Consider the following 13,011-nt stretch of genomic DNA (forward strand, 5'->3'; position numbering starts at 1 on the left):
TAGACACACATACAGAAAAAGAATCTGTGGTGTGAACAGACTTGCCTCTCCTCTCAAGGATGCAGCCTGGAACTAGCTAGAAAAACTTCCCAAGTAAGAGGAGGAACAGCACCTGAAGATGAATTATAGTTGATAAAGTTGATGATGAAAGACATAAAAATGTTTCCACATACTTCATTTATTCAAAAACCTATCCAGGTAACACTAGTGCCACCCACTGTCAACATATTTTTTAAAAGAATAATGTTGGTTCTTCAGCAAATAGCTGAAAAGAAATGAAACAATTTTCTGTAAAGTAGAATTTGCTGAATTTCAAAAGTCTGAGTCTGTGGCCCCATATGTCCTATGCACAACAGAAGGGAGAGAAGAATTTGCACCCTGGCCCTGCTGAATGACACTTCCAGTCCCAGAAAGCAGGCAGAGGTCCACGGCGGCCCCTCCCTCCGTTCCAGATGGCCCCAGCTGCTGTGGGTCCCACTGACTGGCCAACTGGCCATGCTGTCTCAAGGCCCCGCCCAGTTTCCATGGTGACCCCCAGACAGTTACAGGATGCGGCACTGTCCCCGGGTAAGGACCCTCTCTCAAAACAACTGCCTGCCTTCAAGAGAAAATAATCTTTACCCAGATCTGTGATCCTTCAAGTAAGAGAGAGGCAGAGTACTTGCTTAGAAAAAAATATTATAATTTTGCATTTGGGAAACAATAAATAGTTACTGTTTCTGTAAATAAATCGAGACAAGCATGTTATGAACTTACAATTGTTTAAAAATTCTAATTTGAAGAGAAGGCTCTAGAGTTCAATATAAATGTTCTCTTTTTTCAGAAAAAGGCTGAGTTTACTTCTCATTCACTAATTCCAAAGAATGTTATTGACTCAACAGATTTTCTGCCAATATACTTGTTCCTTCTACAGTCAAAAAAGGAAATAAACCAAATCACTGTCTTGACGTTAATTGCCACCAATAATTACAATCTTTGGGGAAGAGCAGTTAAAATTCCTCAAAAATACTGATGAGTTTGGTTTTGCTTCATTTGTACTGCTCTGGGGAAATTACTGAAACGGTAATCAGGCTTTAACACGACTTGCTGGTTATTTGGTTGTTTTAATGTCATTTCTCATGACTTCCACAGTGATGGCAATTCAAGAGAGACTGCTGTCATCGGAGCTCGGGCTACTCACCTTCTGTCCCTTTACGCCATGGCAGTCGCATTTCCCACAGCCAGAGCCAGCACACACACCCTGGAAATAAGAGAAAACATCTTTCAGTAAAAGAACACCTGCAAATTGCGGTCCGGAGCTGAACTGAAATGATTTTGGCGTCTTCACCTATTTATGGGTTAGCCCTACCCTTTTCTTATGAGCACGGCTCTTGGGAATTGTTCTAATAGGCTCTCCGTTCAACTTGTTCAACGGTCCATCTCTTTTGCCCTAACAGACAAAACAGCAATCCGGGAGTGGAACACATCAAAGCATCACTCAGTCCAAAAAGTGAAGGCTGTCACACTTTTAGAAATGAACTCTCCATTCCCCATAAAACAACAGGAACCCACTCCTATCTTCAAGGCTACGAAAGTATCGCACTTCTGATTCAGGAGTTTCAGACCTGAGACCACGGGAGATTGGAGTGGCGGGGGAGGAGTCCATGCTTCGTCCCTCACATCCCCAGAGACACAGATACATGCAAAAAAAAAAAAAAAAAAATGTGTAGAAAGGACAAAAAAGAAGCAGCCCAAGCCTTAGAGAACTGATTTTTAATTCAATTAAAGCTGGAATGTTCAATCAAAGAACATTCCACAACAAAATCCTCCTTGTAGTTCATTTCTAACATTTAAATTAATGTTAAAACACAAGATAAAGAATCCAAGTATGTAACACGAGCTGGAGAAGAAGGAAACAACATGTTCAAATGCCCACCGGGTGCAACAAACGATCAGCCACCATCTTATTTAACGAGATACGCGTTACCATCCCCAATTTACAGACGTGAAAACTGAGTTAGGAGTTTTAAATAACACGCCAGGACCAGGTTGAGACGAACTCAACTTCAACTCCCATCATGGAAAACTCCCAGTGCTTTAAAAGACAAACATATGATGGTGCTCAATACATTTGCAATTTCCTTAGAAGAATCCAAATTCCAAACCAAAAGAGACATAGATATTGTGGATAGAATGGAAGAGGGTGTGATAGGAATATTGATAATCTAGCTAATGAGGTTTATTAGTGGCTCGATATTAAGTGTGAGATAAAATGTATATCTAAGTGCTGCTTCCAGCAATACAGTTTCTGGAAAATAAAACCATACCATTAATAATACCGTGATCGTGTGAAGTCTGTTTTTTTTTAACAACGTACTCAAGTCTTAGCTCCCCTGCCTTGGAAATCTTCTGCATAAAATAGCTACATCTGGAGATATTTATTTCATAAAATGAAATCCGAACAAGTGCCTCCAAGACAGTAAGCTGTTCTTAATTTTACATTCTGGAAACGGAGACAATTGACAACAGTCCAAACCGACCCCAGAGATTACAGATCTGTTTCTTTCCCTGACTCATCTTTCAGGCAATTCTCAGCACGCACGCTCATAAGCTCCTAACATTGTAGATTGATCCATGTGCATAGTTTTGCTTCAGAATCTGGGTTTGGGTGACCACTCAGAGTTGTCCAAAGAGATGAGGCTAAAATCTCAAACCTGTGCTCCAGAAATTCATCCAAAATGCACAAATATAAAAGGACCAAGGGACTCCGGGGATGAACCTTCCTCAACAATCCCCAGGAGAGGGCTATCTGCTCCCAACCCGGTGCGCATGAAATGTGGATTATATGCCTCTGTTGTGACCCTTATCACATGTTTCTCAGAGTCCTTTGCATGTATGTGTCCCCGGACCCCGGGAGCCCCTGGAGGACAGCCCAGAGCCTCTCACACAGCCGGATACAATTTCACCTGCGACCACATCGGTTGTAAAACCCACAGCAGGAAATAAAGAACATCACTGACTGAACCATGACACACCCCCTCAACTGTTCGATCTACCCCAATTCCTAGTTGTTAAAACATTAATAAACGGGCATCGGAGACAACCCAGTGACACTGGTATGTCAACTCACAACGTATAACTACATCACGGCACTGTGGGAAAATACTCCAAAAAGGAACTCGGCAATGAGTGTGGGACTGCTCCAGATCCCCAGACCAGCCAGGGAAAAGGGGAGGTTCTGGAGGACGCCTGGGCCCCCAGAACCGCCCGATACTGCTAGGTTAGCCCCCAGGCCAGGGGAACGCAACAGGTGCGGCAGCCCCGAGTCACCTGGGCTCCGGGTGGCCTCTTCCTTGCAACTGTCCCATCTCCACAACTTTCCTGCTTCTGAGCCGGTCCAGAAACCCACCTCTGCCCTTTACACTCTGCTGGTTATCCAGAAGGATACCAGAAGCAAAAGTCAATCAGGCCAAGACCCACTGACTTAGGAAATGTCCACCCATCACCCAGGCTTAGCTGGGGGAACCCAACAACAGCCCAGGGTGCTAACGGACTTTTCTAACTACAGTTCAACGACGGCGTCTTCAAAACTTCAGATTAGGTGGGAATCTAATGTCTGAAGCTGAAAATGGCTGTTGGTGATTCTGAGGTTTCCTCTTCTGAAATGCTGATAAAATCTCAGAAGTTCATCTTTATTCAGTTTGAGGGAGGTTATAAAAATGAATTTCCTGGAACTGTTCCCTGAAGCTATTGGTAAATGCCTTAATTCAGGGGTCCCCAACCGCCGGGCCGATGACCGGTACCTGGTCCCCGGCCTGTTAGGAAGCGGGCCGCACAGCAGGCGGTGAGGAAAGCTTCATCTGCAGCCCCCCATCGCTCCCATGACCACCTGAGCCATCCCCCCCTCCCCTCCCCCAAACCCAACTGTGGAAAAACTGTCTTCCACAAAACCGGTCCCTAGTGCCAAAAAGGGTGGGGACCACTGCCTAAATTGCAGGGGACCCCAGAAAAGAGGTCACAGGGCCCCAACGGTGGATGCTGAGGTCAAATTGTTTCTTGAGCTTTTCCTACAGAAACACACCCAGCGTGTGTGGGTAACAATCCAGCAGTTTTCCCTTGGACAACACTTCAGGTCATGACAACTACTGGGGGAAAATCGGAGATGAGAAAAAGGACTACAGTCTTATTATAGGCCCCATTAAAGGACCCTCCCCCCGCCCCTACCAGCTTACATTAAGCAAAAAAATAAATTCTTAATCCCAGACAAAAGACACTCATGCCTCCTTATCTGCTTTATTCACATAGGAAATTTTATTATCCCTTCTGGCCCTAGAAGACAATTCCAAAGAATTGATCATTCTAAGAAGATCTAAATGATGGTCAAGTTTTCAGAACAAAAGGCATTTTTAGACCATGATTTTTGTTTCACGTTCTGGGTGGCCTAGCATTTTATGTAAATGGCTCTGTTTAAAAAAAAACCTAATTTTTAGAATAACAAACAAACATCATGAGAGGCACATTTACTTTGCTAAATGCAATCTACTTTGAGATATCACTCTTCTGGCCCATTACAACTGCTGTCATAGAATGTCCCAGGATGGATATCACCCTGGCATGTAGAGTCATTTTAGCTGTGACTCAAGGGTGCGCGGATAAAAAGGACAACAATGACGTCCCGAGTGTCCTTTTCAATCTGGTGTAATGTCTGGTTTTGAAATAGCTCATTAAATAAAAGCCTTCAGTAATGCAAGTCTCAACCCTCCGTTATGAATTACTATTTGAAAGGGCGAGTTACTCAGAGTCACGATTTTGCAGGTGACCTAACATGCTAAAGGCCATGCCACAAATTTCATGATTTCCTGAGGAATTACATTCCACGTCCAGACCGCTCAGCAAAACCCAAAGAGAGAAGGCAGCCCCCCTGGCCCCAGTGGCTCCCTCCTGGCTGCATACCCGAGGGGGCGGACAAGTCTGAAGTCTGGAAGCTATTGGGTTCCAGTCAGCTAGCTCCCATCCCATCTGTTCCTAGAACAGGAAGAACTTGTACATTCTGTGAAGTACTGACACTCCACTCTCCCCTCCCCGGAGGGCAAGGTCAAGTAAACCAGCTCAAAGTCCCCAGAGGCAGGCCTGTGCTTCTTTCCGGGAGACGCTCACTTAACCTACAGTCAGGACTGACGAAGTCGGTCATGAAGACAGTCTCCACTTGGAAATGGGGGATGTGGCAAAAGATCCCAAAGGTCAAAAAGTTGTAGGTCTTTTGGTCCATCTTATAGAAGTAGACCATCCCTGGTCCACAGTGACACGGGTCACTCAGACCAGTGAGGGTAAAAGAATCCTAGAAATTTCTCAGGGGGAAAAGCATGTATACCCCTAAACCCATAGAAAAGCTTAATGAAAACCCAATCACACTTGACAGCCAATAATTTACCACGAGAGCATAACAAATTCCCTCCAAATGGAAGCAGACCTGAATTAATAGTATTTGAAACAGAAAAGAATACATCAGTTCTCAATGAAGTCTGTAGGACACACACAACTTCAATAGCAGAGGTCAACTTTAAATGCCCACAAACAGTACAATTGGAAAGGAATGCAAAATGTACAACAAAGTCATCCCTAAATCGAATACCTTTTATATTCTGTACGAGTATTTTTATACCTTTCACGATAGGATAAAACAATGAATGTTATTCACATTTTCTTTCATGCCCCAATTAAAAATTTCCAGAGAGTCAAACCAGCAGAATTAATGCTATAAAGTATGCTAAGTTCCAAACATTCCCAAAGATTTATGATACACAGTATAGTGCCAAAGACGGAAGGGGAGTGACGAGGGTCAATGCCTTCCATTTGAAATAAAGTCTGTTTCCGGTCTTTCTCTGATCTACAGACTGACAGAAAGCTCTTCCCGACATTACAGTGAGTTCTAGGTGGGGAGGCTCGTTAATTCCATTTAGAGAGAGACTTTTTTAGTTAACCAAGGAAGCCAACTGCCACATTACTCTGTGTGTGTGTGTGTGTGTGTGTGTGTGTGTGTGTGTGAGAGAGAGAGAGAGAGAGAGAGAGAGAGAGAGAGAGAGAGAGGGAGAGGGAGAGGGAGAGGGAGAGGGAGAGGGAGAGTAAGAATGCCCACTCATGCTAATTTGTTAACTGTGACATACCTTCCGCAGGAAAGCATATTTGAAATGAGTTAAACAGAGTGAAGTCCTCAATTGTCTGAATTTTTTCCTGCTTCCGAAGGGAGACAGACCTTTACCATCCCCACTGTAACAATTTCTATGTGTTTCACATCCCGCCAAATAGGGACAAGTGGAGCTCGGCCAAGTCTAAACAGCTTATCTTTCAAATTCCTTTTCACATTCTCTGCGCTGTGCAAAATGTCAAAATAGTTTTGTGGTGATAGGACGATCCCCATTTTCTTCCTGGTCCTAGCCCTTCTTCGGGGAATCTTGTGAATAATTATCTACCCCACTAAAGAAATATGTAGAGACACAGAAATGTATTTTAGGACTACTAGGGCAGAAATTGGAAGCATGCAGAAACCAAAAGTGGAGCTTCCAGACTCCCCAGCGTCGGGGGTCAAGTGGGAAAACCCTTCTGGAACACGGTGAGGCAGCGTCTCCCGAGCTGAGCATCACACACTGTCTGGTCCCACTCTTGGCACCTGTCCCACAGGTATGCGGGCAGATGTCCATCAAAAGTCATGTCATACACTGTCATTACCGAAACCGCTTCACAACATTTGCCCTTATCACATCCCACTGAAGTGTGGTCTTTTCATTTCTATTATTTTTAATTCTGTATCATTACTCCCAAGATGGTAGTATGGCGAATAAAAGATGACCTCCTCCCCCCCAAAAAAGACTCAATGAGCTCACACTCTTTTTGGAAACTAAAACATCATAAAGAAATAGAGAGTATATATGGGAGATTTTAATATGTATGTCCTAATTCCCATCCTGTTTGTGATTTTTAACTAGGGTATGCTATTTTTGGTAATTCTTGTTTTAAATGTTAATTTACTGCCATGAGGTTCTGCAAAATGGCTGTCTATGCCTCCATGGACCCCCTGCCCAGAGAGGATTGCCCTGAAAGAGAACCTTAAAACTTCTCCAACAGGAGGGGAGGGATGGATTGGGAGCTTGGGATTAGCAGATGCCAACTATTTTGAATAGGATGGATAAACAACAAGGTCCTACTGTATAGCACAGGGAACTCTAGTCAAAATCTAGTAATAACTTATAATGGAAAAGGATATGTATGTATGTGTATAACTAAAGCACTCTGCTATACAGCAGAAATTAACACAACATTGTAAACCAACTCTTCTTCAATAAAATAACTTTTTTTTAAATCACGAAAAAAAAAGAAACTTCAACAGGAGAGCACACACTGTATGACCCCACCCCGTTAAGATCAAGAACAAATGAAACTATCCACGGTGAGAGTCAGGAGAGTGTTGGCCTCCGGTGGGGTTGCCTAAGAGGTTTCTGGGTGCTGGGAACATTCTCTGCTTGCTCAGGGTGAATGGTAACACGTGGAAAAATTCATTGAGCTGTGAATTTACAATGTTTGCGCTTTGCTGTGCTTTAATAAAAATTTCCTTGAAGGCATGCTCAAGAATGTTTATTGCAACACTCTACGAAGTGGCCCGAACTAGAAACAGCAGAATAAAAACACAGTGGTCTGGATTCACGGAATGAGACCCCTACCCACGGAGGAAGGTCGGCTACGACACAGATGGGTCTCATAGACTTAGTACCGAGCAACCTGGAACCGGGCACAAAAGAACAAGCCAGGAGATTCCGATTATATAAAGTTCAAGATACAGTTGCAGAGTGGTTACCCTAGGGGGCTACTGGTGACTAGAAGAGCACTCAAGGGGCTTCTAGGTTTCCTGAAATGTCCTGGCTCGTGACCTGGCTTCTGATCCACGCACATAAGGGACACTGTGTCTTTATGATTTCACACATTTCTTCAATAAAATCTACCTCTCCCCCAAAAAGTGTGCCTAGGATTTAACAATTAATAACAAGATAAGATAACGAACAAGAACCTACTGGATGGCATGGGGAACTCTACTCAGTGCTCTGTAATGACCTACATGGGAAAAGAATCTAAAAAAGAATGGACACATGTTTATGTATAACTGACTCACTTTGCTGTACACCTGAAACTAACACAACACTGTAAATCAACTATACTCCAATTTAAAAAAAAAAAACAAAAGTCAGGGCTTCCCTGGTGGCGCAGTGGTTGAGAGTCCGCCTGCCGATGCAGGGGACACGGATTCATGCCCCGGTCCGGGAAGATCCCACATGCCGCGGAGCGGCTGGGCCCGTGAGCCATGGCCGCTGAGCCTGCATGTCCGGAGCCTGTGCTCCGCGATGGGAGAGGCCACAGCAGTGAGAGGCCCGCGTACCAAAAAAAAAAACAAAACCAAAGAAATCCAAAACACTATGATGAAGAATTACAGATAATACACATAAAAAATTAAATGAAATATTAACAAGTGTGAACGAATTCCACTAAAGTAAAAGACAAGAAAACCTCATTATTATAGCTACTATTACGTAATGTTTTCTAAAGTTTCTAAGCAACAAAACTGTTCATGAAAACAAAAAAAAAATTAATAACAAGATAGAGAGCAAATTATAGCTAAACATTGCAGTATAATAATTTCTTAAAAGCCTACATTTGTACAGCATTTTTGAACTTCCAAAAATATGCTTGGAATTGTGGATTGAAGGGTGACTGATCTCCAAGGAGCTCACAATCCACGTGCTTTCACCTGCATTTACTTGATCGTTATTCTATCATCATCGTTTTTGGGGTTTTTTTTTTTCGATAAATGTAAGATAGATGTGATTCCAAAGATGTGAAAATAATTTCTCATCCTTAACCCAACAGGAAAGAAGTTAGTTAAGTAAAACATTTCTGTTCCGGTCAATCATGGAAAACGTGGAAGCAGAATGTCCCCACTACTTTTTAGACTCACAAAACATTTCTGCTCGAATGTGAAAACAACTACAAGTGTTGATATATTCTTGGCAAAAAAACAAACAAACAAATGAGCATGAACATTTGAGAAACAAACTGATCTTGGCATACGCAGCATCTCTCGTAGTCTGACTAAGAAATGACTTTGCAGAGCCTGGTGGGCTCCCAGCAAACAACACACGGATATGAGGATGTCTGCTTGACCATTGCCATGGGATGGTAGTTCTGTCCTCCTGTTTCCCGCATCGTACAATTTTGGTGACTCATTTTCATTTCTTTTCTTCCATTTCTCCCACTTGGCGGGGGTGGATGTGGAATGTCCTTGCCTGGGAGTGGGATAAACTAGAGGGAGTGATGGTGCAGCCCAGCACTTCTCCTCCAGGTCCTTGGTGGTCCTGCTGCAAACAGATGTGACTATAATTAGCTGCCACATGACAGCGGCTCAGATGACTGTGTGTGAAACAAGTTGGTGGGCTGAGGACGTCCACTGGGACCCGCGGGTGGAAACGCTGCCTGGAGACGGGAACTGGGCGGGGGCCCCGGGGGCTGCTGACTCACTGGCCTGAAGGACAAATGCGGACGAGTCCATTGCGGCAAGTTTCTAGCCCAGGGGTCATCCGAATGAGCCAGAATGTTCTCCCAGAGCCACTGACTGCCCTGTCCAAGGCGGGCGTGTGGTCCCAGAGGCTCCCGGCCCTTCATGAGACTCACATTTCCCACCTTCAGAGGGGAAACCTCCCAGCAGGAAGTTTCTGACTTAGCTACTCTCTCCAGGTTCCCTGAACGCTTCTCCCACCTGCCCGTCCTCCCAGCCAACTCCCCACGTTCCACCTGGACTCGCCTCGTCCGTCCGAGACTCTTCCTCGAAAGCCACAAACTTGTACTTTCCAGCCACCCTTTGAAGAACAGCACATCTTACCCAGTCTGGCATGAAAAAAAAAAAGTTGGACTATTTCCTCCAACTGGAAACACGTCAACTCCTCCATCGTGTTGAAGTACGTGGAGCTGTCCCTGCTATCTTTGGTTTTCATCTTTCCTCACTCCCCACCAGTCTGGCTCTTTCACTCCGAATCCAGCCTCTCAGCCTGTCCTGGTCCAGCCACTGCCACTCAGTCACCCACCTTCACTGAATTCCGCTTCCAGGTCTGGCCCAGAGTGGGGGTGGGAGCCTCGGCAGGAGGAAGCAGCCCAGGTGGCCTGTGCCCTTCATTCATTCACATGGAGTCTCAGCATTCCCTGGTACTCATCTTTCACCTGATCCATTACACGGTCTTAGCATCCACTGCACACCTGGTATAGGGCAGGTATCCCCCAGCCCCACGATACTAAGAATGCAGAGCTGGGTATCTTAGCGAGAGGGATGAGAAAGTGAGCAACTACAGCTTGAGGCGCCTCACCAGAGGGTGAGAAGAGTCCCACAGACACACAGGCGAGAAGCCCTATGCCCCATCCGAGGGGCTCCGGGATCCCAGGGTAGGTCCCGCTGGAGTGAGAGGGGAGGGCTCTGGCCGGGCCAGAGAGGGCGGACATGGGGAGGGGGCTTTGCTACAGGGCGCTGGGCGGTGGGGGGGCACAGAGGGACATGCCAGTAGGCAGGACAGAGCCAAAGGGCTTCTCAGAAAGGGAAGTGGCAGGGGAGCTGTGCCCTCCCAGGAAGAGGGAGGGCCGGCGGCGGCTACTGGCAGGTAGGCACGGGTACGAGGTGGCAAAGGGTAAGACGCCAGCTCGTGAAGCAGATGGGGAGTCGGATTTTGAGGCTTCTTCACGGCACGTGCAATCTGCCAAGTTTACCACTCAATTTAAAAGCACGTTTTTTTGTTTTTTTTTTTTTTTGAGAACATCTTTATTGGGGTATAATTGCTTTACAATGGTGTGTTAGCTTCTGCTTTATAACAAAGTGAGTCAGCTATACATATACATGTGCTCCCATGTGTCTTCCCTCTTGCGTCTCCCTCCCTCCCACTCTCCCCCTCCCACCCCTCCAGGCTGTCCCAAAGCCCCGAGCTAATATCCCTGTGCCTTGCGGCTGCTTCCCCCCAGCTATCTACCTTACTACGTTTGTTAGTGTGTATATGTCCATGACTCTCTCTCGCCCTGTCAAAACTCACCCTTCCCCCTCCCCATATCCTCAAGTCCGTTCTCCAGTAGGTCTGCGTCTTTATCCCTGTCTTACCCCTAGGTTCTTCATGACATTTTTTTCCCTTAAATTCCATATATATGTGTTAGCATACGGTATTTGTCTTTTTCTTTCTGACTTACTTCACTCTGTATGACAGACTCTAGGTCTATCCATCTCATTACAAATAGCTCAATTTCATTTCTTTTTAAGGCTGAGTAATATTCCATTGTGTATATGTGCCACATCTTCTTTATCCATTCGTCCGATGATGGGCGCTTAGGTTCTTTCCATCTCCGGGCTTTTGTAAATAGAGCTGCAATGAACATTTTGGTACATGACTCTTTTTGAATTTTGGTTTTCTCAGGGTATATGCCCAGTAGTGGGATTGCTGGGTCATATGGTAATTCTATTTGTAGTTTTTTAAGGAACCTCCATACTGTTCTCCACAGTGGCTGAACCAATTCACATTCCCACCAGCAGTGCAAGAGTGTCCCCTTTTCTCCACACCCTCTCCAGCATTTATTGTTTCTTGATTTTTTGATGATGGCCATTCTGACTGGTGTGAGATGATATCTCATTGTAGTTTTGATTTGCATTTCTCTAATGATTAATGATGTTGAGCATTCTTTCATGTGTTTGTTGGCATTCTGTATATCTTCTTTGGAGAAATGTCTGTTTAGGTCTTCTGCCCATTTTTGGATGGGGTTGTTTGTTTTTTTGTTATTGAGCTGCATGAGCTGCTTGTAAATTTTGGAGATTAATCCTTTGTCAGTTGCTTCATTTGCAAATGTTTTCTCCCATTCTGAGGGTTGTCTTTTGGTCTTGGTTATGGTTTCCTTTGCTGAAAAGCACGTTTTTAAGCAGAAGTACAGGGTGCTTTCTGCACATCCATCAGTCTCACTAAATGCGCTTGGAGCAGGAAACATGCAACACAGCGCTTCGGTTAGAACTGCTTTCAAGGGTTGGAGAAGGAAGAGAGAGGAGAGCAGGAAGGACGGGGTGAGAGGAAGGGGCAGGAAGGGAGGAAAGCGGGGGAGGCAGGGGGCGGAGTGTGAAGGGAGAGACCAGGCACTCCGGCCCACCAGGTGCCCGAGGCCTCGTCCCACTTGGATTTGGGTGGGACTCATCAGAGTCGCCCCCTTTGACCACCTTCACCGGGGTCTCCCGCTCTCACCCCTTATGTGAATCCCACATTCACACTGTTTCCTCTGACATCCCCCTTGCGCTCTTAGCAACATCATGTCGACATAGTATCTTAGAAATACCGTTGCCAAGATGTCGCACATCTACAGGAAAGTAGATCTGAGTTAGAGGTTAGACATGGCCCCCTGGCCTTGAGGAACAGCTAAGGTCCCACTCCAGGACCTTTTCTGCATTCTAGCTTCAGAAAACTTCCTCATCAGGTCTAAAATTTTAATCAAAAGAACACAGTGAGCTTCTGATGCTTTTCCTTCTGGGACCCAGGAAATACACTGCAGATATACTACATACACTACATTAAGTAAGAAACTCCAAGCAGCCTAGTCTAACAGGGCACCAGCTCCATTTACTGGACAGCTATCGGCTGGGGGGATTTACACAGAGTGGTTTTCCCTTCCATAGGACTATCTTTAATAAGATGCCTTGAAGGATCCGCTTGCTCTAGGAAAACACCGGGGAACTAGCACACAGGCACGAAGATGGCTTTACACTGGGTATGAAAAAGTGGAGTCAATCTTCTGTTTAATCCCATGGTGTTCCACCTCCAGACCCTTTAAGGACCCTATAGTCTGTTAACACACTTAAAATGGAAACATGAAAAGCCTAAGCGACTAGGGAAAGATGACAAGTATGACTGACATACAACTCAAAAACAGAGTTTAACTAAACCAGGGGTAATGGGATTGCCAGCTTTTTCTTTTCCTGAAACC

At 45.1% G+C, this 13,011-nt stretch overlaps 1 protein-coding gene across 1 annotated transcript in view; it reads right to left on the minus strand.

The window, feature by feature from the left end:
- COL4A1 (collagen type IV alpha 1 chain) overlaps positions 1-13,011 on the minus strand; it is a 148,564-nt gene that overhangs the window by 87,727 nt on the left and 47,826 nt on the right. The window contains exon 2 of the mRNA XM_032611471.1: positions 1,181-1,240. Coding sequence (XP_032467362.1) covers positions 1,181-1,240 — 60 coding nt within the window. The remainder of the gene's footprint in view (positions 1-1,180; positions 1,241-13,011) is intronic.

Source organism: Phocoena sinus, chromosome 18 (genome assembly GCF_008692025.1).
Source record: "Phocoena sinus isolate mPhoSin1 chromosome 18, mPhoSin1.pri, whole genome shotgun sequence".
NCBI lineage: Eukaryota > Metazoa > Chordata > Mammalia > Artiodactyla > Phocoenidae > Phocoena > Phocoena sinus.